The 25428-nt window shown below is 39.4% G+C and overlaps 1 protein-coding gene across 11 annotated transcripts in view; it reads right to left on the reverse strand.

The window, feature by feature from the left end:
- Positions 1 to 25428, reverse strand: part of FOXP2 (forkhead box P2) — a 669323-nt gene that overhangs the window by 57994 nt on the left and 585901 nt on the right. For 7 of the 11 annotated variants that reach the window (XM_006122527.4, XM_006122523.4, XM_014573349.3 and 4 more), the window contains 5 exons: positions 19347 to 19484; positions 17973 to 18182; positions 16330 to 16486; positions 3874 to 4087; positions 941 to 1045 (listed from right to left, as the gene is read on the reverse strand). In XM_006122527.4, coding sequence (XP_006122589.1) covers positions 941 to 1045; positions 3874 to 4087; positions 16330 to 16486; positions 17973 to 18182; positions 19347 to 19484 — 824 coding nt within the window. The remainder of the gene's footprint in view (positions 1 to 940; positions 1046 to 3873; positions 4088 to 16329; positions 16487 to 17972; positions 18183 to 19346; positions 19485 to 25428) is intronic. The other 4 variants (XM_075929528.1, XM_006122525.4, XM_014573351.3 and 1 more) reach the window with 3 other exon arrangements.

The following is a 25428-nucleotide window of genomic DNA, read 5'->3' on the forward strand; positions in this document are numbered from 1 at the left end:
GACAGCCCAGACACGTCTGGGCTGTCCGCTGCCCGTGTGCTCCACGGCTTTGCTCTGCTTTGCTCCCCTTCTCCCTGGCCTGCAGACCAGGGAGACGGGGAGCAAAGCAGAGCAAAGCCAAGGAGCACGCGGGCAGCGGACAGCCCAGACGCCTCTGGGCTGTCCGCTGCCCGCGTGCTCCGCAGCTTTGCTTCCTCTCCCTGGTCTGCTGGAGACCAGGGAGACGGCCCGTTCGTAACTGCGGATCCGACATAAGTCGGATCCGAGTAACTCGGGGACTGCCTGTACATGCCTTTTTCCAAAAGGGCTCTTTCGGAAAAAGGCCTCTTCCTTGTAGAAAGAGGATTATCAATGCCGCAAAACCCCTTCTGCTCTTTCTATATACTCTGTAGTGTAGACATACCCTGTAAGGCGTAAACCCACCCCTTTCAGTGTTTTGACTTGTATGCATCTTGCACACATGTAAGAGAAAAGGTGAGGCTAAAGTTGCCAAAGAAAGGCTAAATGGCCACATCTGGTACATTAACATTGTGTGCGCATTGTTATATATTACACACACAAGAATCCTGTTTTGCACATACATGCATACATTACTTGTACCTATATGCTTTGCTGAAAACAATCAGAATTTACAGTGTATTTTTACATATCTTTACTATCAAAAAATACAATCAAAAGCATCTCTTCAAATTTCCCAAGACTCCATTTCAGCAAAGGGATAATAATAGAATTAAACACTGCTTTTGAAAGGGCTACAAAAGTGTTCTACATGAAAGGCTGTATAACAATTTGGTTCTCTGCAGATGGCCTTGATTATCCAGTTGCTCGGACTGTACAAATGAACTCTAATATGCTTGACAGTAGAACTTTATTAGCCATCTTTCTCATTTTGTTGCCTTAAACAACAACCCCTTTACCCACTGAATAAAAATCAACCTACTTTAAAAACTGTCCAAAATCTTCACAAATGCTTTCACAGCCAGGCCATTTGCAAACTCCATGGCCATAGAGAGTATGAGAGGCCCCAGTCTCCTCATGTGACGAGCTGTAGCAAAAGAATACGGCATCAGATTCATCTCAAAAGCCATAATCGTTGGAGGCTGCTAGCGCCTGTCAGGTTACGATCAGTGACAAACAGGTCAAAACAGGTCAATTCAGCTCAGAGCAGTCAGAAAAATTTAATCGTTCTATTGAATAGTTCAACTGCCAAGGCTAGATGATGTTCCAATTAGAGAAGAAATAGAGCCAAAGATGACTGTTAATAAAGGATGAAAAAATAAGATGACTGTATAATATCATATGCTAATTCTGCCATATGACCTCAGTGTAACATTTTACTTATAAATAAAAAATACGCTCAGAAATGATCAATTCTGAAAAAATATTTAAGATGGACAGCAGGAGCATATTGTGTTTCTGTACAATTTTTTCGATTTTCTTAGGGTTTTATATATTAAGCTGATTTACATTAGTAAATATTTCTCTTTACAAACATTGTTTCCATTAGCTGCTCTAGTTTTCATGAGAAGAAGCCCATATTCCATTTCATTTTTAAAGAAAAGTTTGCAATATATTTATCCTTATGGAATTATCAAAGAAGTTTTAAGTTTTCCCCTTAGAGAGCTCAATATTTGTTATATATTCCAAAGGAATCTACCAACTTCTCCCACATATAATCATCAAACTAATCTTAATTAAAGTAACAACATAGAAGTATCTAGAAGTATTCCATCTTTGAAATAATAAAGTTAACAGAAAACTGTTCTGATACTCAAATGAAGACCCCAGACATTGTCCAATTATAGTTTCCTGGCTTAACTGTTACAATAATGTGGATGTTTCTTCGAAAATACAATTGTTTACTATTTACTGTTTGTTGTAGAGAAGTTTAAATTTACCTTACATAAGAGATCATCAGTATCAGTCATTTTAAGCACTGAAAGGTAACAAGGAGGAGCCAAAAAAATCTTTACACTCAGCCTGAAAAGGCATATTTCAAAAGGATCATTTAAAGCCAAAATCTGCTGTGTTACAATGTCACAATGTGTACAGTAACTACTGGAATGACTCTAATGAATTAAATCAATGGAATTGCTTCTATGAACATAAAGACAAAATTTGGCCTTTCCTGTTATATCTTCTCTAGCTCTTTGCTCGAAATTATCAAGATAATTTTTTTACAACAACACAAACGTAATTATGCAATAGTGTGTATGGATTCTCTAAGGTGAATTATATCTTCAGTCTGTTAGATATCCTGCTTATACTTTCTGTGAGGAGACCAATTTAATACTGTGGGCCTCAACATGGCTTCTAAATCAGAAAGTGGCCTCCCTGAAATCTCCAGCAGGGTGTTTCTGCTGGCTGGCCAAGTTAAAGGAAGAGTGTTTTATGGCAGTGGGAGAGGAGATGAAAACTGCTTCTAAAGGGGGTGGCATGGGTCACTGACTCATCCCCTGGGAATGCAAGGTTTTAAAAGGGGGTAAAACAGGACCCACCATACCTCCCTGTTAAGTTGTAAAATTTCAAGTTTGGTCAAGACCTTCTGTAGGCACTACGCTAGCTGCCCCCTTTTTAGAGAGGTTGGGAAGGAATTTTTCCCTTACCATCATATTGGCTTGGGTAAAGTTGGGGTTTATTTGCCTTCCCCAGTGCAGAGTTCAGAAAGGGCTCTTTTTTATGCTTGTCAGGAAGAGTGGTAAGCCATATATTATGACTTTTTATGTAAGTGTAGGGCAGATGTCCAGTGCAGGCATTCCATGGGAAAGGTTTATAGTGACTGGATAAATGGCTTGTAAAAGGACTTTTAAAAAGTGTTTATAAAAGGAATGAACAGGGGGTGGTTGGAGACTCCTATGATTGGTGTGGCATAGAGCTAATCTCCCCCTCATTCTTATAGCACACCTAAACCCTCCTATATGAGGTGAAGATGGTAAGGTCCTGCCAGTAGATTTGCTGGAGGGATTGGCATGGGAAAAGAGAGGGAGCTGGTAGAAGCATCCTGGGTAATTATGTAATAAATATAGGGTTATCTGTAATGTACACTGTTATCTGCCAGGTAGTTCAAGACTTCTAGTAATAAAGCTGTGACCTGATTAAGCCCATTATCAAATGTCTCCTCTCCTTCTTTCAGCTTAGCTAGACAATGTAGTTGTTTGCCCACAAAGCATCTATAAATCTCCATCTACAAGTATCAGCCAGCACACACAAGTTATTGGTTGCATGTCTAACTGTCACCAGTAGAGGCTGATCTTCTCTAGTCCAGCACTTTCTGGTCCATAACATTTGTGGTCCGGCGTGATTTTAATTAGCCGGATGTCTACTTGTGGCCAAGTTTTCCATGGTCCCACAAGGTTTGTTTATAGCCACCAGTCTTGAGTCTCAAATGTTCTAGGCTATTATTTAGGTCTAATTTACCTCTACATGTCTTCTCAGAGCCCAGTAAGCAGTGGAAGTGTTGGTAACGCTGCTAGACAATATTGACCTCATGTGGTTCGGCAAATTCACTAGTTTGGCACTGGTCATTTCCCAAGAGTGCCAAACTAGAGAGGTTCAACCTATAGTAACAAAAGTTCACTATAGGTGTAAAAATGAAGTCACGTTATTAGGGTACTAAAAGTGGCACTTGCAAAATTAGAGGTGTTTTGTAAAAAATATGCTATGTTATTAAACATATTTGAAAAATTATGATTATTTAATCAACCTTCAATGTTCTGTATTTTTTCTGATTTTGTAGTGAAGACACTTGCGATTTCAAATAATACAAGTCATGATGAGAAATAATGATGTCTGTCTTTATTGTATGATCAAAAGTGTAACAAAAGCAAAGTTTTATGTCAGATGATAACACAGTAGGAATCTCATCAGAATTACCTGTCTCGCCTTGCATTTAGAACTGAAGACTGTCCATTCACTATGGAATGATGAGTTATTGGTGGTGATGCTTTGGAAGTGGTGGAGGAGGTAGTAGAGGAGGAATTGTTAGTAGAGAGGTCTAGCCCTCCATGTTTAATGCCATTGTCTTCCATACTGTGAACTCCAGTCACTTCTTTCCATAACTGCTGAATCTCAGCAGGACTTAAGCCAGCTATAAAATGAAAGAGAGCCCCACTAATATAACAAAGTAAGCGTTTCATATAATGAGCTCAGTGTTATTAATGGATTAATGCCAACAATAAAGGTGATGCTGTTTTTCCAGCACAATCGACGTGTAGTAAAAATTTCATTTTTTCTGCATTGCCATCCAATTAATTTAGCTGCTTTTCTCTTGTGCTACAAACAGTCAATTAAAAAAAGGTCACCAATTTTAATAATTTTATGCTTCTTCTTAAAACACTTGTTCAAGGATCAAAGAGGGCAAACTACAAAGACCAACTGGAGGCTCCCGTTTGAAAAAAACAACGATTAAAGGAAGTTTTAAAGGAGATATTCATTGTCTGTAGAATCAATTTCTTGATACACAGACATGACTCAGTGGATCCAAAGTTCATTCAGTTCTTCAGAACTACTGCTTAATCAACAATGTAATGGAAATAGAAAAAATATATATATTCGATCACACTAAGGAGTGAAGCATTAATACACTTTTAAAACGAAAACCAAATAAAATGGACGGGACCAAACTGAAATCAATGAAATTTCAACAGGTTTAAAGACAGGGAAGAATTTGACCCACAAACTTCAGTCAATGAAGACAAACTTAAATAGTTTCATCCACTAATTAATTAGCACTTCTAATTGCCAAAATTTACCCAGTTTAAAATGTAGTTTAAATGGACAAAAAACAATTATTTCGATGAGTAACTACTCTAACGAACAACACAGGGCCAGTTGCTCTATCCCCTGAATCAGCCAAAAGGGCAACAGAACTGATCTCTTGAAGATTCATTCTGCAGGGATGAATCCCCAAGAAAAGTAGTGTCATCACTGCAGTTTCTTTGCTACCCTTTCTCCCTACTCTGTTATGGGAAGGAGACTGAAGGGCCCGATCAGGTGAAAGGTGTAGCCCTATGCCTCAACTTCACCAGGCTCTCATGGATCCACGGGCATTATTCAGAAAATCTTGAGGCTTTTCTAATAGATGACTTGGAGTGTCTTGTACCTGATTAATCCCATTACTGGAGCTGTAAAGGGGGATTAAAGTCATCCTTGCCCTGTTCTGCCAGTTGTGAACCAAGTTGGGCATAGCAGGGATAGAGCCTGGGAGAAGGACCACAATCCCTTATATGTTGCATTTATATATTTGTGGTCAGGACTATGTGACTAGTGTCTGTGTTTGAACCATAAAAATTAAAAGGAAGTGTTGTCAAGTATTGTCCTTCACTCATACATTTTAGAAGAAAGTACAGAAGATTCCATCACAATTTGTTGTTGGTTTGCAGGGAAGGACTGAAAATATGGGTAAAATCAAAATATGAGCACTTTCCCCTGCCCCAGCTATTCTGCATTTTACTTAGGTTGGGGCCTTTCTTCTCAGACTTTGCACCAGTTAGCTGTTGATTTTGTCATCACCAGAAAGAATTACCTCAATGTATTACTTTTGAAGACCACTTAAACATACATAGAGCAGAATGAGAAAGCCCACTAACTTAAGAGAGATTTTAATGCTGCACTGTTATCACACCCATGCTTTGTAGATTGCACTGGCTACCAATTTATTTCTGGGTATTTGTTTTTCCATGCAGCTGAACAGATGGATTTGATCTATACAGTCTGGCTTGGTTTGGGTCATGGCTGTCATAACTACCACTCTTTAATGTACAATTTCAACTGAAATCAACTAAAACACTCTTGCTCACAGTAACTAGAGTTGCATGGTGGAAGGGAAAGGTGTTCTCAGTGGATGGCCTTTGACTCTGGATTTAGCTTCTCCCCTAATGTTCTGACAAAGCTCAGTTTACTGACCTTCAGAGAATGATGAAAGGTTCACCTATTCGTTTAGGCTTTGATTGAACTGGTGGCTTTAATGGGTGATTGAGAATCTTTTTCAGGAGTTAAAGAGAGGTTTTTCATTGACTTTTTGGCAAGTCTGATCTTTGCTAGCTAATATTTTATCCTGAATGTACGAGTTCACATTGCTAAAAATAGGTGCAATTTAAAACTCACTGAAAAATAAAGTTCCTCAAAATCTGTCAACAACTATCTTATTAGGAAGCATGTAAAAGCCACGAAAACCAGACTGCGCACTTTGCTAATCATTTACAGAAATATCTTGCTGTACAGGTACCCAGAAAATCAACAGGATGGAAGTTATCTTAATTTTTATTTCATTATTCTGTATGATAATTGCTATATTTACTCCTTCTTTATCTTACATACTAACATACAGTTGTGTCCTGGGTTAATTACGAAGTGACAGAATAAGTTGATTTGGATGTATGCCTCAAATATTGGAATTTATATGGTATGTATAGCTTTACTATTCTTACTGAATCAAAGTAACTGAAGACAACAATGGTGGCAATAGTTGTAACTCTTTTGAATGAAGTTAAGTAATTCCTACATAGTTTATATAAGTTAAGTAATTCCTACATAGTTTGTAGCAACTCTGCAAATAATTCATGTAATTATTGTAAAAAGGAGTCATTCATTAGTATGATGATCACAGATCACCTCAAATAGTAATGGAATCAGTTTGGAAATGGGAGAAAAATGATAAACATTTCCTTTTCTCTTCCATCGGTAACTTTCTGTCAGTGAAATAATTCCCCATTTTTATTGGTGTTTCAAGAACAAAACATACTTTGAAGCAATTAGAATGAAAATGTCTTCCCCATTCTCAGTCACAAGGAAATTTGATAGGACCAGCAGGTGGAGGACCTTTCCTTGGTCCCCAGGGGAGGATATATAATTGGCTGTGCAGGGACATTTTCTTCTTCCTGTTGCCACTCTCTGATCCCAAGCCTTTCTGCCACTTATTGACCAATAAGTGGAGAGTGTGGGGGGGAGGGGTGTGGACATCAAGTGAATGGTCTCGCTTTTGTGTGCCATACTTTATTTAACACTCTCCTAGGTATCCAATGGTCAGTCACCTTCCTGCCCCACACTCCCTGCTTTATAACTACAGTGTTGTTATCTACATTTTCAATAATTTTTGGGTCTGCTTGGATTTTTGGGGTATCAGAAAGGAAGTTCTGGTTCTGGGTATTTTAAGCAACATGTCCTTCAGCTTCCTATTTGCACTGGCCTTTTCACAGCACCATTTATGTTAAAATAAGAAAGAATAAAAGTGTGAAAGTGAGGAAGTTAATAGGGCATAAGGTCACTTAATACTGTACCAGGCCCAAAAGAATGCTCGGTATTTTGAGGAGAGTTTACATAAATTTTCCCTTCCCTTCTTATTCCCTTCCCCATCCCCTTCTTTCTGTCCCTGTGATTGTGTTTATATATTAAAATGTACACACTTAGACTGGGGTTGAAATGGAAATAGGAGACAGATTAGTTGAGAGCCCCTGTGTAAGGATAAAAGGGGGTAAAAAGCAGGGGATGTCATGTTAGGGCCCTACTACAGACCATCTAAACAGGAAGAAGAGGTGAATGTACCTTGAAAAAAACCCAATACAATTATCCAGACCACAGGACTTGGTGATGATGGGGGACTTGAACTACTCAGACGACTACTGGGAAAATAACACAGCAGGGCAAAGATTATCCAATAATTTCTCAGAATATATTAACAACAATTTTTTATTTGGAGAAAGCTACTAGGAGGGTGGCTGGTCTAGATTTGATTTGGACAAATAGGGAGAATCTGGTTGGGAATTTGAAAGTGGAAAGCAGCTGGGGTGAAAAAGATTATGAAATGATGGAGTTCATGATTCTTAGTAGAAGGGAGAAGACCAAAATAAAGACAATGGATTTCAAGAAGGCAGACTTTATAAAACTCAGGGAGTTGGTAGATAATATCCCATAGAAAGCAAGTGTAAGAGGAAAAACAATTGAAGAGTGTTGGCAGTTTTTCAAGAAAACATGAAGGGTACAAGAGAAAACTATTCCATTGCATAGGAAAGATATGAAATATGGCAGGAGATCACCTTGGCTTAACCAGGAGCTCCAGAAGATCTAAAAATCAAAAAGGAGTCCTACAAAAAAGACTAAACAAGGTCAAATTACAAAGGATGAATATAAAAAAAATAACACAAGTATATAGGGGCAACATTAGACAGGACAAGGCACAAAACAAGCTCAAAATAGCTAGAGTAGTGGTGGGCAACCTGCGGCTCAGAGCTGCATGTTGCCCGTTGTGGTTTTATGTGTGGCTCATGAGACATTTCGTTTATTGTTGTTTATATGTGCAAGCAGCTATAGCACATTTAAAGCTATAGCAACAGTGGTGGTGGCCAGAGACCCAGCCCTTTAAATTGCCATTGATGCTCCATGTGGTGTGTTCTGGGCAGTGCTGCAGGGCTGGCAGGGAGGAGCAAGCCCCGGCCCTTTCTTCCTGAGGCCCCACTTCTTGTGGGAGCATGGGGCTGCCTCCCTCCCACCTGGCCCAGAAGTCTGGAAAGTCTGTCGGCCCCCTTGCCCAGAAAGATAATGGTGCAAATAACTAAGGAATCAATTTGCAAACATCTGGAAAGATAATAAATACATAACAGTGAGCATGGACTGGTCAAGATCAAATCATGTCAAACCAACCTGATATCTATCTTTGATAGGATAAGGAGCCTTGTGAATGAGGGAGAAGTGGAAGATGTCATATATCTAGATTTTAGTAAGGCATTTGATACAGTCATTCATGATTGTCTCACTAACAAAGTAGGGAAAATAACCTAGATGGAGCTATTATAAGGTGGGTGCATAACTGGTTGGATAACCATTCGCAGAGAGTAGTTATCAATGGTTAACATTCATGTTGGAAGGATATAACGATTGGGGTTCTGCAGGTCTCAACTGGAGTAGTGTGTCCAGTGCTGGACACCATAGTTCAGGACCAATATGGACAGACTGGAAAAAGTGCAGAGAAGAGCAACAAGAAATGATTAAAGGATTAGAAAATATGACCTTTGAGAATAGATTGAAAGAATTAGGTTTGTTTGGTCTGGAAAGGAGAAGACTGAAAGGGGGCACGATAACAGCTTTCAAGTACCTATAATTTGTTACAAGAAACAGGGAGAAAAAATAGTCTCCTTAACCTCTGGACAAGAAGTAATGGGCTTAAAACTGCAGCATGGGAGGTTTAGGGTTGTACATTAGGAAAAACTTCCTAATTGTCAGGGAGGTTGTGGAATATCTACTATTGGAGATTTTTAAGAACAAATTGACAAACACCTGTCAGGGGTCCACTAGATTGGGGTGGGAAACCTAAGGCTTGCCTAGATCTGGCCCTGAGGCCTAGGGCTCCCCCTTAACATTGGGGAGCCTGCTCTGGCACACCAGCCCCCTCCCCCAATCCTCCCTTGGGGCTGGAGTGAACAAAAACTGCTAGCCTGGTCCAGACTGATTTTTCCGTGGGTCAGCGGACCCGGACCCAAAAGAATTCCCCACCCTTGCTCTAGATGGTGCACGGTCCTGCCATGAGTGTAGGGGACTGGACTTGACCTCTCAAGGCTACTTCTAGTACTATGATTCTATGGCATCTGGAATTTCAAATAAAGTAACTGATGATTCCCTTTTGTATAAAGGATAGAGTCCTTCCTGTATCAAAGGTAGTTCATTTGAAGTATAAAATGTCTTTCTGCTGCACTGCACATATATTCTCTCTCATCCATGCAGTTTTAGTGCTGCATTTCACTCTGTCCCAGCATACAACTTTAAGTGTGAACATCATCGTTTCCATAAACAGAATGAGCAAGAAGACTGATGCGCTTTCCATATTTACTAACTGGGAGCATGAAGGACTCCCAGGTTCAACATGATAGTATGAGTATGTTTTATATGGGTGAGTGCTATGTGGGCCTCTCTCATCTGACTGACAATTGATTATTTTTTATTTCTTTACTTGACTTAGGCTGTTTTTTAAGGACATCCTTGGATCAGGAGCAGTACATGGCTGTACTGTCTCAAGAGAAGTCCAGAGAAAGTATAAGGACTAAGAGTCACAATTCCAAATCTTCTTCATTCTTCACTCCAAAGAGAATGGAATCTGCTACACCCCATTACAATGGGCAGACTCCTCCTTTCCATCCTTTCTAGCTTCTACTCTGCTGGCCAGTACTTTGGAGGTGTGCACAGAACCAAGACTCTGCCTGTTCCCTGTCCCTCTCTGCCTACCGAAATCTCGTGTAATTTTTAAACCAGTTTCCTCATTTTCTGTATGAAAATATATTTCTGCATTAACTTTCTCCATCCTTTTTCTGCACCACATCCTAGAAAATGGATAGCAGAGCTAAAAGTAAAAAGAAGGGTCCTTGACCGGTATCAGTTCTGATGCAAAAGCAGAGAACAGATGGAAACCAAAGTGGCTCATGAGATTGAGGCTATGTCTAGACTACGGGAAGACTCAAAAGAGGATATGCAAATTCCACGGGAATTTGCATATCTTCTTCCAATCTCACCTTCGAAAGCAGAGCTTTTGAAAGTGAAAGTAGTTTAGACTCAGCTTTTTCAGCGAACCCCCCCTTTGTCAAAAAGCCACATAAACCTCATTTTTTGAGGAAAAGAGGCTTTTCAACAAGGGGGGAGGTTTGCCGAAAAAGCAGCGGAGCTTTCGATAGTGAGATTGGAAGAAGATATGCAAATTCCCATGGAAATTACAGAAATATTTTAAATGCATACATTTCCCTCTAATATTTTAACTCTTTAATAGTTTTCTTCTTTGTTAGTTCAGTTAAAGCTAATCCTTCTAGGAAGCCACACTCAGGGGGAATTAGGAATTAAAGTATAATTTAATAGATCTGCTAAAACAACTATTAAATATAAAAACATCTCCAAAGGAGAAGACTATTTTATGTTTGTTTTTCTATTACACATGTAAAATTGACTATTGTGCCAGATGAATGACTATAAATGTTATTAAGTATGAGTTCTGAGGGAAATTTAGGGGGATTGCTCAAGGTTGGAAATCTAAAGGAAACATATGGCATAAGAAAGGAATGCATAAGAACAGCCATACCGGGTCAGACCAAAGGGCCATCTAGCCCAGAATTCTGCCTTCCAACAATGGTGCCCCAAACGGAGAACAGATCAGGTAATCATCAAGTGCCCATTCTCAGCTTTTGACAAACAGAGGTGAGGGACACAGCAGCTGTGTTTCTGAGTGGCATGCGGGTGGGGCATGGCTAATAGTCATTGATGGACCTATCCTCCATGAATTTATCTAGCTCTTTTTTGAACCCTGTCAAAGTCTTGGCCTTCTCAACATCCTCTGGCAAGGAGGTTCCACAGGTTGACTGTGTGTTGTGTGAAGAAGTACTTCCTTTTGTTTGTTTGAAACCTGCGGCTTATTAATTTCGCTTGGTGACACTTATTTCTTATGTTATAGGTAAGTAAGTAATGTAGTAAGTAAACATTTCACTTCACCAAACTAAGTGACTGGGCAACAAAATGGCAAATGAAATTTAATGTGGATAAATGTAAAGTAATGCACATTGGAAAAAAATAACCCAAATATACATATAATATGATGGGGGCTAATTTAGCTACAACTAATCAGGAAAAAGATCTTGGAACCATTGTGAATTGTTCCCTGAAGACATCCACACAGTGTACAGCTACAGTCAAAAAAGCAAACAGGATGTTAGGAATTATTAAAAAAGGGATAGAGAATAAGACGGAGAATATATGTACAGAATATGCATACAGATGTGGTCTCCTCATCTCAAAAAAGATATACTAGCATTAGAAAAGTTTCAGAGAAGGGCAACTAAAATAATTAGGGTTTGGAACGGGTCCCATATGAGGAGAGATTAAAAAGATTGGGACTTTTCAGCTTGGAAAAGAGAAGACTGAGGGGGGATATGATAGAGGTATATAAAATCATGAGTGGTATGGAGAAAGTGAATAAGGAAAAGTTATTTACTTGTTTATTCCCATAATTTAAGAACTAGAGGCTACCAAATAAAACTAATGGGCAGCAGGTTTAAAACAAATAAAAGCACATACTTCTTCACACAGCACACAGCCAGCCTGTGGAACTACATGCCTGTAGGGGTTGTGAAGACTAGGACTATAACAGGTTTAAAAGAGAACTAGATAAATTCATGGAGGTTAAGTCCATAATGGCTATTAGCCAGCATGAGTAAGGAATGGTGTCCCTAGTCTCTGTTTGTCAGAGGGTGGAGATGGATGGCAGGAGAGAGAGAGATGGCTTGATCATTACCTGTTCAATTCACTCCCACTGGAACACCTGGCATTCTCCACTGTCAGCAGACAGGGTACGGGGCTGGATGGACCTTTGGTCTGACCCAGTATGGCCATTCTTATGTTATGTAATTAAGGCTTAACCAGGAAATGCCATTTGTTGACTGCCAAAACTTCTCACAAAAATGAGATATATTTGAAAAACATTTCACCAAATCTCAGGCAAGGTTCAAATGGAATACTGTCAGTTTGTTTGGTGGGATATCATGCAGCCCTGCCATGTGTTTTGCTCTGGAGTCAGGAACCTCATCTTGGAGGGTCTACTGTACTGGGGAAACTCCACTATGCTGCAATTTCTAGGCTCCATACTGTGAAGCTGGGAAACTGGAAGCCCTGGGAGACATGCCTGGAGGAGGCATTCTCGGGTATTCCAGACTCTCAGTTCTTTGGCAGGAAGCCCTGAAGCCTTGGGAGTCCTGATTCAAATTGAGGCTTGCTGCTAAGTAGGGAGCTTATAAATCTTAGGATAGGCTTCCCTGCCTGGTCTGCAGCTCTGTGACATTCCTTCCATGCAGACTACACTGAGTTCCAGAGACTCTAGGGCTTCAAGACTCACAGTCAACTGGCTCCTTTCATGTTTCTGAAACAATTGTTTTTTAAATTCTGGTTCATAAGAAATTTCAAAATGACACAAATTCTTGTAAACTGGTCACCCTGATTTATATCTGGCCTTACATCTAATCACTTGTCTTCACAACCTTGGATATAATGCCATGGAAGTTACTCTGGTGTATCCCTGCAGTCAGGCACAGCGCTGCATCAGTTTCCTCTCACCTAGAGTAGAAATAACTGATGGCCAGCCTGTCTATACTAAAAAAAACCCTCATTTTCAGATGATATTATTTAATAGAAAAGGATAATGTGAAAATATAAACAAAAGCATCAGTCACCTATACACGCCAATACTCTGTTCCCCTGCGTTAATCAGTCTTGTTTCTTGCTCCTCTAACCTCAGAGCACACTCAAGCTGAGCTCCCTCCCTACAGTGTGCACATCTGCTAGACATTCAGCTGGATACCAGTTTCCCTCTGAAACTACATCAGTCTTTGCTGGACCAGTCCCTGGGAACTCTCCAAAATGTTCCACACACAGATTGGTCTTCTGGGCTGTTCCAGTTCCTTGCCTGGGAACACTTTCTCTCTGGTGCTATTCCTTCTCTCCATGAGCCTCTGCTCTCCAAGAAGATACTGCTTCCTAACTAGGTCCCCCAAATAGGGATGTAAGTGACTAATCAACTAGTCGACTATCCAGTAAGCAAAACCTTACTGGATAGTCGACACACTAGTAGACTAATCGCTTCCTGCCCCCCTTGCTATCGGAAAGAGGCAACAAGGTGGGGGGGAAGCAGTGGCTGGTGGGAGCTAGCATAAAAGCTGATTCGCCGTGTGGCCGCGTGGCACTTCTGCCTTTGAAATGTAGCAACGGCTAGGCAGGCTCCTGCTACATTTCAAAATGGAAGTGCCCTTACTGACTACTCAAATAGTCGATGGAAATTCCATCGACTATTCAATTAGTTGATTAATCTAATTTTAACATCCCTACCCCCAAAGAGAATCCCTCCCCAAGATCTTTCCTGACTCAGCACTCACAAGCCTTTATTATGCTCAAGTGCTCCTTACCTAATTAACTACCATCCAACTACTTAGACAACTTCTTAGAAAATTAACTATCCACAGGAGTATTGGTTCATTCTCCTTACCAGAGGTGTCATAGGTAGGCTGGTGTCTGATCCTCCTCAAGGTTAGCACTCTCTGACATGGAGTTTTAAGAAAATAATTTTAGGGAAAACTATTTCACTAGGAGGGTGGTGAAGCACTGGAATGGGTTACCTAGGAAGGTGATGCAATCTCCATCCCTAGAGGTTTTTAAGTCCTGGCTTAACAAAGCCCTGGCTGGGATGATTTAATTGGGATTGGTCTTGCTGTTAGCAGGGAATTGGACTTGATGACCTTGTGAGGTCTCTTCCAGCCCTATGATTCCAAAATGCCAAATGGCCAGAACACAAAATTCACAAAAAAACTGAGACAGCACGCAATGCTGGGACATATGTAGATTATCACTTATCCTTCATTATTCTTGCCCCATTTTATCTATATGAAGTATACTCTTCCTGTGCTCACCTAACTTCTGAGTCTCCAGGCTTGCTATCTGTACCTTATGGATAATCCCTTATGTCTGGATAGAATCTTGCATAAATCAAGCAGGCTACTTCACGGGTGGGCAATAATTTTTGATGGGGGGAGGCCCACACTTCCATTATATTAATGGAGGAGGTGCGGGGTCTGGGATATAGATTAGGTGCAGAAGAAAGCATGCAGTAAGGGAAGGAACTTGAGTGAAGGAGGTGGTTGTGACCTGAGGCACTGGATTGGGTGCAGGGGGTTGGATTGTGACCTAGGGCAGGGAATTGGGTTAGAGGAGGGGATGTAGGAGATTGAGCTGCAGAGGTTTGGGTTGTGAGCTAGGACAAGAGGGGACTGTGATCAGGGACAGGGTATTGGGATGCCATATTTGGGAGGGAATATGGGTGCAAGAGGGGGGGGCAGAGAATTTGGGTATGTGGAGTATGGGACAGGAGTGAGGGGCAGTGGTTTGGGGGAGGGAGGGACTGGGGTGCTAGCAGCAGGCTCTGGCCAGGAGACTTACTAGCCAGCATCCCAAAACTTTCATGAAGCAGCCTCTTTGCCTGCCCAATCCCCACACAGGCTGCAGCCATGTTCTCTGTTAATAACTAAAAGCCCTGGAGGAGAGGGAGCATGGTGCTTCTTGGCTGCCTGTTATTGAAACCAACAGATCCCAAGGGACAATTTCTAGTAAAAAAACTGGCCAATGGGATTGTGCTTGGGGAGGGAGCAGTTCCTAAAGCCTTTCCCTCTCCACTCTGGGCTCACAGATTTTAAAGCGAAACCACTCAGCAGCCGCATTTCTGAGTGGCGTAAAGGTGGGACAACGCAAGTGGAGAGTCTTCCTGGGGCTCCCTCTGCAGTGCCCACCGGCTGGATCTGGTGGCTTTTTGGCCGCGGGCCATAATTTGCCCAGGCTGTTCTACTTGGACACAGCCCACACAGAACTCATTGCAGGATCAGTGTTCTAAAAAGCCGATGATATATAATTTACATGAAGGAGAGCTCTAACTCACTTCTCTTCTGCAATGTCAGCAAAAACTAAAATTATGTGCTAACAAGGTAATGGTGGAATAGAGTTCTTAACATGTGAAATCTCTGGCCTTCCTTTCTAAAGAGCCCACAGTATTTATTTGTAAGTAAATTTCTCTTTCATGCATCTGAGCCCTCCTTTTTCTCTTAAACAACTAAATACTGAATCATTAATGTATTAGTGACAGTGGTGGAGATTTTCCATTAATATTTTGCATTGAAAAATATTGGTCCCGCTGACAAAGGTTAAAGAATGTTTTCCAGTTCTACATTAGTGACATTATTTTCCTGCTAACAAAATTGTTGTATTTAAGTTTTTCTATAGATGACGAAAAAGGAATCCTGAAATATAAAGATCCTCTCTAACAAATCACAACAAATAGCCAGGAATTTAGCATGAAACCAATTTTTAATTACATGAAACAGACTACTATTTTTTCTTTAAAATAATTTAAGATTGGAACCAGCCTTTTTTTTATATCAATTCCCCACTATCCCTTATATCTGTTCACTCATGTTAAATGGAGTGATTACTCTCTCACTAAATCAGTTTTCTGTAGTTCTTCAGTGTAAATCAATGGTGCTTGAATTGTGTTGCTCTTAGAAATTGTTTTCAGCACATAAGACTAATAAATATGCATTTTATACCTAAGGAAAATCACTCAAAAAGCAGATTTCTCAAGTAAAAAGCATGTAGTAAAATTTATCAGCCTCAAGAAAACTAGGCAGTGAAATAATATTAAAAATCACAGTTTATTATTAAAGTGAGGCTTAAATGCCATAAAAGGAAACTTCTGAAGTTCAGGCCAAAATGGAATGATTTAAAAAAAAGTTGTGAATTAGGAATAAGTGGCGTCGTATACTGTTTTTATACCTTGTGGCAGAGACTGGACAGGAAGAGCAGACTGGCCAGGTGGGATAGAAATGAGTCCCTGACGCTGAAGATTCAGCAGATGTTGCTGCTGCTGGAGTTGTTGCATCTGGAGGAGCTGCTGCTGGAAGACAAGCTGCTGGGCCGCCAACTGCTGCTGCTAGGGGGGAAAAACAACAAACAACACAGCAGAGAATAAAGTCTGCAATGAAGGCTGCAAGAAGAATCTGTAAACTTGACTCATTTCCCCTTTCATCTCAGTTATTAAATAATAATGTTATTTGTAGAATACTCTGACAAGGGAAGCATTTGAAATTTCCCATTATTTTTATTCCAAACTACTAGGTTGTTGGGGGGGGAAAGCAAAATACAATTAATAATACGCTGCAGAAAAGGGTCAAGGGAAAGTAGGTAACAGCTGTTCAGTTATAAAAAAAAATACCCAGCTCATGGCAGATGATAACAAATATATCTATGCTAAAAGCGTAACAGTTTGTGATTCAACTGTTCCATTCAGTTTTTCCGACTGAATAAGTTTGGTCCGCAGTGGCCCATGAATGTGGTCTCAAGTGATCTATTAGCAAACTGGGATGTTGCCTTCATTTCACTGGCCTGTTAGCTCACTCTCTTCTCTTGTTGGAATATATTAAAACCAGTATCACATTCAAGACAAAGAAGTGTCCTATTATAAGTAAAAGTATAACTTCCAATTTTGTGAGGCATTACAAGACAAACTGCAGTTTTTTAGACTCAGGGGGTATAAGAAGGCAGTCACATGTCAGAGAAAGACAAGCTGCTGTGGAAGACCTTTCCTTTTTAGTTTGGGGAAAAGAGAAACTTCTGATGCACTCACTGGAAAACAGACTGCATAATGGAGCAAGTCATGTGGATTGCCCAGAGCCTCCGGAGAAATAAGGGAGCAATTTCTATTCCGTAGTTGATGGCTGTCTGAAATTCTATTCACAAATCCAAACAGAAACAAAGCCTCAGGAGGTCAGAACTGTTTCCTGTACGTTTGCATAATGGGCAGCTTGAAGACAACGTCTACGATACCTGCTGATCAATTTAACTACTTCAACATGTTTTGTTTGTGTTATGTTTATATTTGATGCCGTTTTCTGACAAGTGCAAGCTAGGCCTGAGAAGCCAGCTTGTCAGGTTGATTTATGAGCACATCAAACTGTAACTTTCTCCTCGCCACTTCAAACCTATGGTAGCAGTTCATTAATCAGGGGCCTGCGACTTTGAAATCTGTGCTCCACTATTTTTTTTTAAACAATGGGCTAAATTTGCATGCTCTCTGAGCTGTGCCACAGAGGAAAGTAAGGTGCCCTCACCAAAACAGATTCTCTGTGAATGCAAGATAATCAGTACTTTGTCCACCACTCCATTTGCTCTTTCCACACTGTGATTCATTAGTGAACAGTAGATGACAGCAGTACTAGGTGGTAATCCTCAAATCCCAAAAAGGGGGGTGGTTGGGAGAGTTCTGCTGTCAATGTTATAAATCTCAGGGAAAAAGATACAAGAAAATATTTTGGATAGAAAGACCTCATTATCAAAAAAGAGCTAAAATTATTCTTGTTCCTTCTCTGCTTCTCCTCCAGCCAAAACTATTAAGCATCGGTGAGTTTCACAGATCTTACCTCTTTTGCTTGCTTTCCTGGATGCTGCTGCTGCTGCTGCTGTTGCTGCTGCTGCTGCTGCTGCTGTTGCTGCTGCTGCTGCTGTTGTTGTTGCTGCTGCTGTTGTTGCTGTTGCTGCTGCTGTTGTTGCTGCTGCAAAAGCTGAAGATGTAACTGCTCTTGCTGTTTCTTGTAAAACTCTTGTAGTTGTTGCTGAATAAACCATTTTGACTTTAATAAATAAAGGCAAAAGTTTCAAGTATTATAAATCTCCTAAACTCATCTACATTGGCATATGGTAGCATAGCCATTAAGATTCACCTCACAAAAAAACGTGTTTGATTCGAAGAGGCAGATCTATGTACACTTTTTCCCAAGGTGGCTCTGAAAATTTTCAGTGCAAATTCCAAAATATCCTAAACAAAAGGTACAGAAAATCTGTATCCTAAAGGGAATGTGGCAGAGCCAAATTAACTCCCCAGATTATTACACCTAAATTCCTCATATATTTCATATAGCCAATTAGAAGCAGTACTCTACCACTCACAAGAAGTCAGTTAGACCAAACAAAATTGTCTGTTTCGTAGAGAAAAAAGTTAATTAATCTGTCAGCCTGGGCAGCAGGATGCCAGATTTACAATTGAAGGTGAATTGCCTGTAATGATCATGAGACTAGATATCAAAGTGTTTAAACATGAAAGAAATAAGATTAACAGACACATTATTTTCTCTAGAATGATTAAGTACACGCCCAAAATTATAGTTGAAATTATACTCTGTGCTATATTGATGTACTGAGCACTGACACTGTCTTTATTGTAACAATGAGTTTCCATCGATTCTTGGTTTGTCTGCTAGGTTTTGTGTTAAGGGAAATGCAATCATACCTCCTCTGTCTAATCTTTCTATTGGAACAAATTTTTGGAAGGAAAATAAACAAACAACGGAATTAGTTTCACCTTTAATGAAACAAGCTGCTAAGTTCAAATTTCATAACCGCATTCCACTTATATGACTAAAGGGAGTACTAAAGTGTTATGAATTTTAAAGAAACAATTATCTGCAAGTCTGTTTACACTTCCTTTGGCAAGTCTACAATTCAAAAGTGCTTAAGCACTTGAAAATTTAAATACTGATTTGCTCAGTGTTCATAATGCATCTGCCATTGCTGTTATTTTATACACAGTATTTAATGTTTCAAATTTGCCTGTAGATTGATACGTTTTTGCAGTCACAGAAAGAAATCTGAAGACTAGGAACTTATGTACTCATTTTAACATTTTTTTTAGCAAAAAAATATGAAATACCAGAAAAGCAAACCTATGCAAGCATCGTTAATACCTAAGAAAATTCCTTGGGTTATGGTAACAGTCCGAAGCAGGTAACCCACATTACCTGCTGTAACATAACTGCTTGCTGCTGCTGAAGAAGTGCTTGAAGCTGCTGTGGAGACAACACTTGCTGCTGGAGAATCTGCTGCATTTGCTGAGGGGTGATCACCTGGGGAGTCATCATGGCCACTGACACAGGCACCTGCACAGAGAAAGAAAGATATCATCATCAAAGACATTTAGCTCCTCTGCATCACAGCTGTATGTCTTCTTTTTTATTTTGTACCAAAGATGGACCATAATTTTTATATAATATTTATCACTGTAAAGTTCCAGTCTCAGCAAAAATCTGTTATTTTAAGACCACAGTTCTGTGGAACTCTATTTCCAGAGGCATCAGATTTGATCAGACTCAAGGTTTATGTTTCACATCTCTTATGTATTACTGCAAGAGATTTAAACATTGGCTAGCATAAATGTGTATTTAAAAATAAATGATCACATGGTACGGCTCTCAACACTTCATAATCAATCATCTTATCAAATGTCATAATGTTACCCACAGAAAAACCTACTGAGACTGTTTCAAAAGATAGGACTAAAATAAACATAAAAAATTAAGCATCTGAAAGCAATACAGATACATCTTACACAATACAGACATCTAGACTAGCAAAGCATATGTACAAAAATGCTTTATTTTAAATATAAAAAACCCCTTTCTTGTTAGGTTTGTTCTTTTAGTAAGTGTTGACTTGTACCAGAAAAAGAACAGCACGGATATATCTAATGAAACAAGGGGCATTTAGAACCCTGGCCTCTCAGGACAAACTGTATTTTTCCCCTTATTTCCTGACTTATAACCAAAAGCTTAGAAATCTTCACATAAGCCAACTGAAAGTTTGTTCATTAAACACTTGGAGAATGTTTATCTTCAAGATTCTTTTGTAGTTATTACTTTCTTTTTTGGGTGCTGTGCAGTGAGAGTGAATGAGAGAATGCTTATGCGTGTGTCACAGAGAGAAGCAGGCAGCAAGGGGGTGCATTTGTGTGAGAGAAAAATCTTGTGTAAGAGCCTGAGATATATGCTCAGTTTCTGCTGTATATGCACAGTCTGAAGGTGTTTCTTGAACTAGCCAGTACATAATCAAATAGCTTGTCACTGTGTCAAGTTTGCAACCTTTGAAAAGGCAATCACTTTCTTTTCTAGAAAAAAATCACTTTTACTAGAAATAAAAGCAACCATTAATACAAATATTGTTTTGCCATATGTGCTCTTCTCTCTCTCGCTGACACACATTGCAATACTTTGCAAAGCAGAAAAAGATTGTTATTATTATTAATAAAATTAATCTAAAATGTTTCTTAATTATGAAATTTTTTCTAAAATATCTGTTAAAATGATCCATTCTGAGGAAGATAAAGACTATGTACAAACCAGACTAGAAAATGGATCAATATTATGTTGTGAACTTTGAATTTATAAGAAAATATAATAAAATCACCATAGTTCCCCTAATAGTCAACAAAACATAATTTGTTCACATTTACCATCACGTAAACTTTGATCTTAACATGTTGAATGTCACACCTCATAAACTATAGTAATGCAACATACAGAATTTGCACATACATGTATTACTATATGATTGTAAAAATGACCACAATAATAAAAATGTCTAATATTCTTGTGTAGAGACTCTGGTTAAATTAGTCTAATACAAATATTTCAGAAATGCTTACTGTACAATAAAGAAGTATCAGAGACAAACAGAATCTATTTACAATAAGTAACTTAGGGTACGTCTAGACTACATGCCTCTGTCGCCAGAGGCATGTAGATTAGGCTACCAGGCATAGGAAAATGAAGCAGCGATTTAAATAATCGCCGCTTCATTTAAATTTACATGGCTGCCGCACTGAGCCGACAAACAGCTGATCAGCTGTTTGTCAGCTCAGCGCGGTAGTCTGGACGCGCGGGTGTCGACATCAAAGGCATTTGTCGACCACCCAGGTATGCCTCCTGGGATGAGGTATACCTGGGTGGTCGACAAATGCCTTTGATGTCGACACCCGCGCGTCTAGACTACCGCGCTGAGCCGACAAACAGCTGATCAGCTGTTTGTCGGCTCAGCGCGGCAGCCATGTAAATTTGAATGAAGCGGCGATTATTTAAATCGCCGCTTCATTTTCCTATGCCTGGTAGCCTAATCTACATGCCTCTGATGACAGAGGCATGTAGTCTAGATGTACCCTTAGTGATGCTTAGAAGTGTTGTCATGTTTGAAAATGATGGATCTGTTTACAGCATTGTATAAAGTCACAGACACAAGACAAACCAGTTTCACAAAGTTGGTCAGATGGACAAATTCAACCCTGGGTTGATAGGAGTTTTTGCTATTTACACAAGGTCTGAATTTGTCTTCTTTCAAGAGTTTTGCTTCAGTGCTGCCATCTAGGGCTATGCGTTAACAGCAGCGTTGTTTCAGAGAAATGTCAGTTATTCCAAAATAATGTAGTGTGTGTCTACACAGCAAGCCCATTATTTCTAAATAAATTTGAAGTAATGGGCTTCTTACTCTGACTTCTGCAAGCCTCATTTCATGAGGAGTAAGGGAAGTCAGAGGAAGAGTATTCTATTTCAAAATAACTGCTTTGTAGACAGTGCTGAGAGTTGAAATAAGTTATTTCGACTTAAGCTGCACAATTAGCGTACCTCAAGTTCTGTAGCTTATTTTGAGTTTAGCCCTGCTGTGTAGACGTGCCCTAACAATAAATCCCTTAAATTAACCTTTAAACCTTGGGGGAGTTTCTCTATCCATTAATATATTACCTATAAGCTACATCACATGGAATAGCCTTTGCCACACTTGTGTTCCTTCTGTGTTATATTTCTTACTATCCTTTCATACCCTGTACATAGTCACTTGTACCAATATATATTGGCCCAGATTCTGAAGTAGTGTAAATCACACAGTGCTATTAACTTCAATGGAAGTGATTACTGGTCCATAATATGAAGCAGAAGCATTTTGGGAGATAGATGTATTATGAAATATAGAACTGTCAGTTCACAATTCACATTTCCGTTTGCTTGTGAACTATACAGTATATGTCCTGTTATGGTTGTACTTGTTTGTTCAGTCGATAGCTAACTGAACTTTCCTTGTTAATTATTCCTTCAGGACAGCTCTCCCATTCCAATACTCGTCACTGTTTTTCAACTTTATCATTAGAAATGTACAATCTAATTTACCTCTTTTACAATGTACTGAATAAAAATACAGATGCAAAGAAACTGGCAAAAATTGTCTTCAATGAACCACAGGCTTACACTTTTACTGCTTTTGGAGGCATGGAGTACTGCACTATTTGATTTAAAAAATGGTTAGAAAACTAGCATACAATTGTATGTATGTTTATTTATTTTCCGTATCTGTAGTTCTTTAAAATTAAATTGAGGCAAAATTTAGCATTATTCATAGAAACAGTTCTAGATACAACCAAGTCACTGCTCACATACCTCAAACACAAAATGCCATAAGCAATTTAAAAAAGGCAACATGAAACATATCATATCTAGTTTACAGCCATTGTTTGTTACATAGGGTCCCCTCCAGGTTTCTGAGTTATATGTATTAAGAGGAGGTTTCAGTACACCAAATAATTTCCATGTGTTCTGTTCTTTCCAAAATTGTCTCTATTACCACAGAGAACTATCAAACTTTGGACTCTGTGGTTGCAGAAGTTACTGCTGCTCAGATTGGACTCAATAATGAAACCCTTACATGACTGCTTAGACTTAGCCTATTTCAATGGAGTTTGATTTCATATACTTATCTGTTGTCTTGCCGTATACAGCTACTATGATCATGAGAATGATGGGTGGGATACTCTGAGTGTTTCTGCCATTGTCTTCCCATAGTATGCAGATTCTAACTTGCGTGAGGAATTAAAAGCAAGCAGGCATATTTGGCTGCAACATTTTATTTCCTTGCTGATGGTCCGAAGGGTGTCAGCCAAATAGAGGTGTTGCAACCCATAAAATCATAAGATTCCCCTTCTCCTAGTGGTATTTGAGGGAGGGAGCCTACTTTCCCCACTTTCCATGAAACAATGATTGAGGACGATAGTGGCTCCAAATTCCCTTCTCCCAATTTAAGGATGTCTGTTTCTCCCAAATTACAAGTGAGAACGTGTTCACTAAGTACCACAATACCATATCCTGCTCTCAAATTGATTACACAATGGCAACATAGGATACCTGAAAACCCAAGCAATGAAAAGAGGATAAACCCCAGAATGAGGAATTGCATATATGTAGTGATCTCTACAGCTACCCATCATGAAGTTGACTTTTCCCCCTTGGTCAATGGACTGATCTGTCTCCTAAATAGGTGAGTACTCTGCAGTCTGCACATGAACCATACCTAACTTTTGGGTATATTATGCCCCCGAAGACCATGTAATTTGTTGGTTGCATAGAGCTCCATTTTGAGTTTATTGAGCTTTATAAGAACATACCAGCTATACTGGGTCAGACCAAAGGTCCAGCTAGCCCAATATACTGTCTTCTGACAGTGGCCATTGCTAGGTGTCCCCAGAGAGAATGAACAGAATAGGTAACCATCAAACAATCCCACCTCACCACCCATTCCCAGCTTCTGACAAACAGAGGCTAGGGACACCATTTCTACCCATCCTGACTAATAGCCATTGATGAACCTAAGCTCCCTGAATTTATCTAGCTCTTTTTTGAACCCTGTTAAAGTCCTAGCCTTCACAACATCCTCTGGCAAGGAGTTCCACAGGTTGACTGTGTGCTGCATGAAGGAATACTTGCTTTTGTTTATTTTAAACCTACTACATATTAATTTTGTTTTTGATCCCTAGTTCTTATATTATAGGTACAAGTAAGTAACTTCCCTTATTCACTTTCTCCACATCCCTTATGATTTTATAGACCTCTATCACATCCCCCCTCAGTTTCCTCTTTTCTAAGCTGTAATGTCCCAGCCTTTTAATCTCTCTTCATATGGCACCTGTTCCAAACCCCTAATCATTTTTGTTGCCCTTTTCTGAACTTTTTCCAATGCTAAAGTATCTTTTTTGAGATGAGGTAACCACATCTGGGTGCTGTATTCAAGATATGGGGTACCATGCATTCATACTGCGGCAATAAGATATTCTCTGTCTATTCTCTGTTTATTGCCTATGCATTTCTTGTTTTCTTGAACCAAAAGAAGAAAAGTGCAACTGAACAAGTCTGAGGACACAAAAGCAGACTCTAAATCATTATTTTATTAGCAGATGTGGTTTCACTCAGATAGGTATTTCTGGGTATATACATAAAACATAGCTAGTTAACAAGGAGCTATGTGGTGGAAAGCAATGATGATGGGTCTAAAGAGAGTGGCAAGCACTGTAAGAGTTAAAAAGATGAAGATCTTGCTGAAGGTAAGCAATCTGCTTTCACCCCAACATCAGTGTAATGGACAAGCTATGCTGGGTTTGTATATTTAGGGTTGCCAGGTGTGTGGTTTTGAACTGGACAGTCCAGTATTTGAGCTTTCTGTTTGGGAAACAAATTGAGAAAATATAAATGTGAAAATATAAATGTCTGGTATTTTCTCAATAAGATGAAATGTAGATTGTGATGTAATGTCAAGTGTGTCCATTATTTTTGTTGAAACCATCTGGCAGCCCTTTGTATATTTAACACTTCTCGACTCATGCATGGATAATTCAGGCATACCTGCTGAATACATGAACAGGTCACTGCCATTCCTATGTACTAAGTGGGAATGGAAATCAAGTTAAAAACCTACAATTTTTCCAGGTAATCTACAAAAAGTAATATTCCTTGTGCCAAAAAAAAAAATCCCCAAAAACATTTTACTGTCACAAAAGTAGAATAAGAGTCCAGCAGCCTTAACCTTCCTCAGCTGTTTGAGAAGAGTTTTGATATCCTACATTTCAAAAAGGTTTTTTTTAAATGGCAACCTGATTCGAGTCTGACAAAAAAAGATTCTGACATGCAAAGTGATTATTTTTATCTCCAAATTTGTTTTCAGTTTAATATAAAATAAAAAAAAACTCCCACAATATTTCCACTGTGCTTTTCAGCAAAGGATCTCCAAGTGATT

Source organism: Pelodiscus sinensis, chromosome 1 (genome assembly GCF_049634645.1).
Source record: "Pelodiscus sinensis isolate JC-2024 chromosome 1, ASM4963464v1, whole genome shotgun sequence".
NCBI classification, from domain to species: Eukaryota; Metazoa; Chordata; order Testudines; family Trionychidae; genus Pelodiscus; species Pelodiscus sinensis.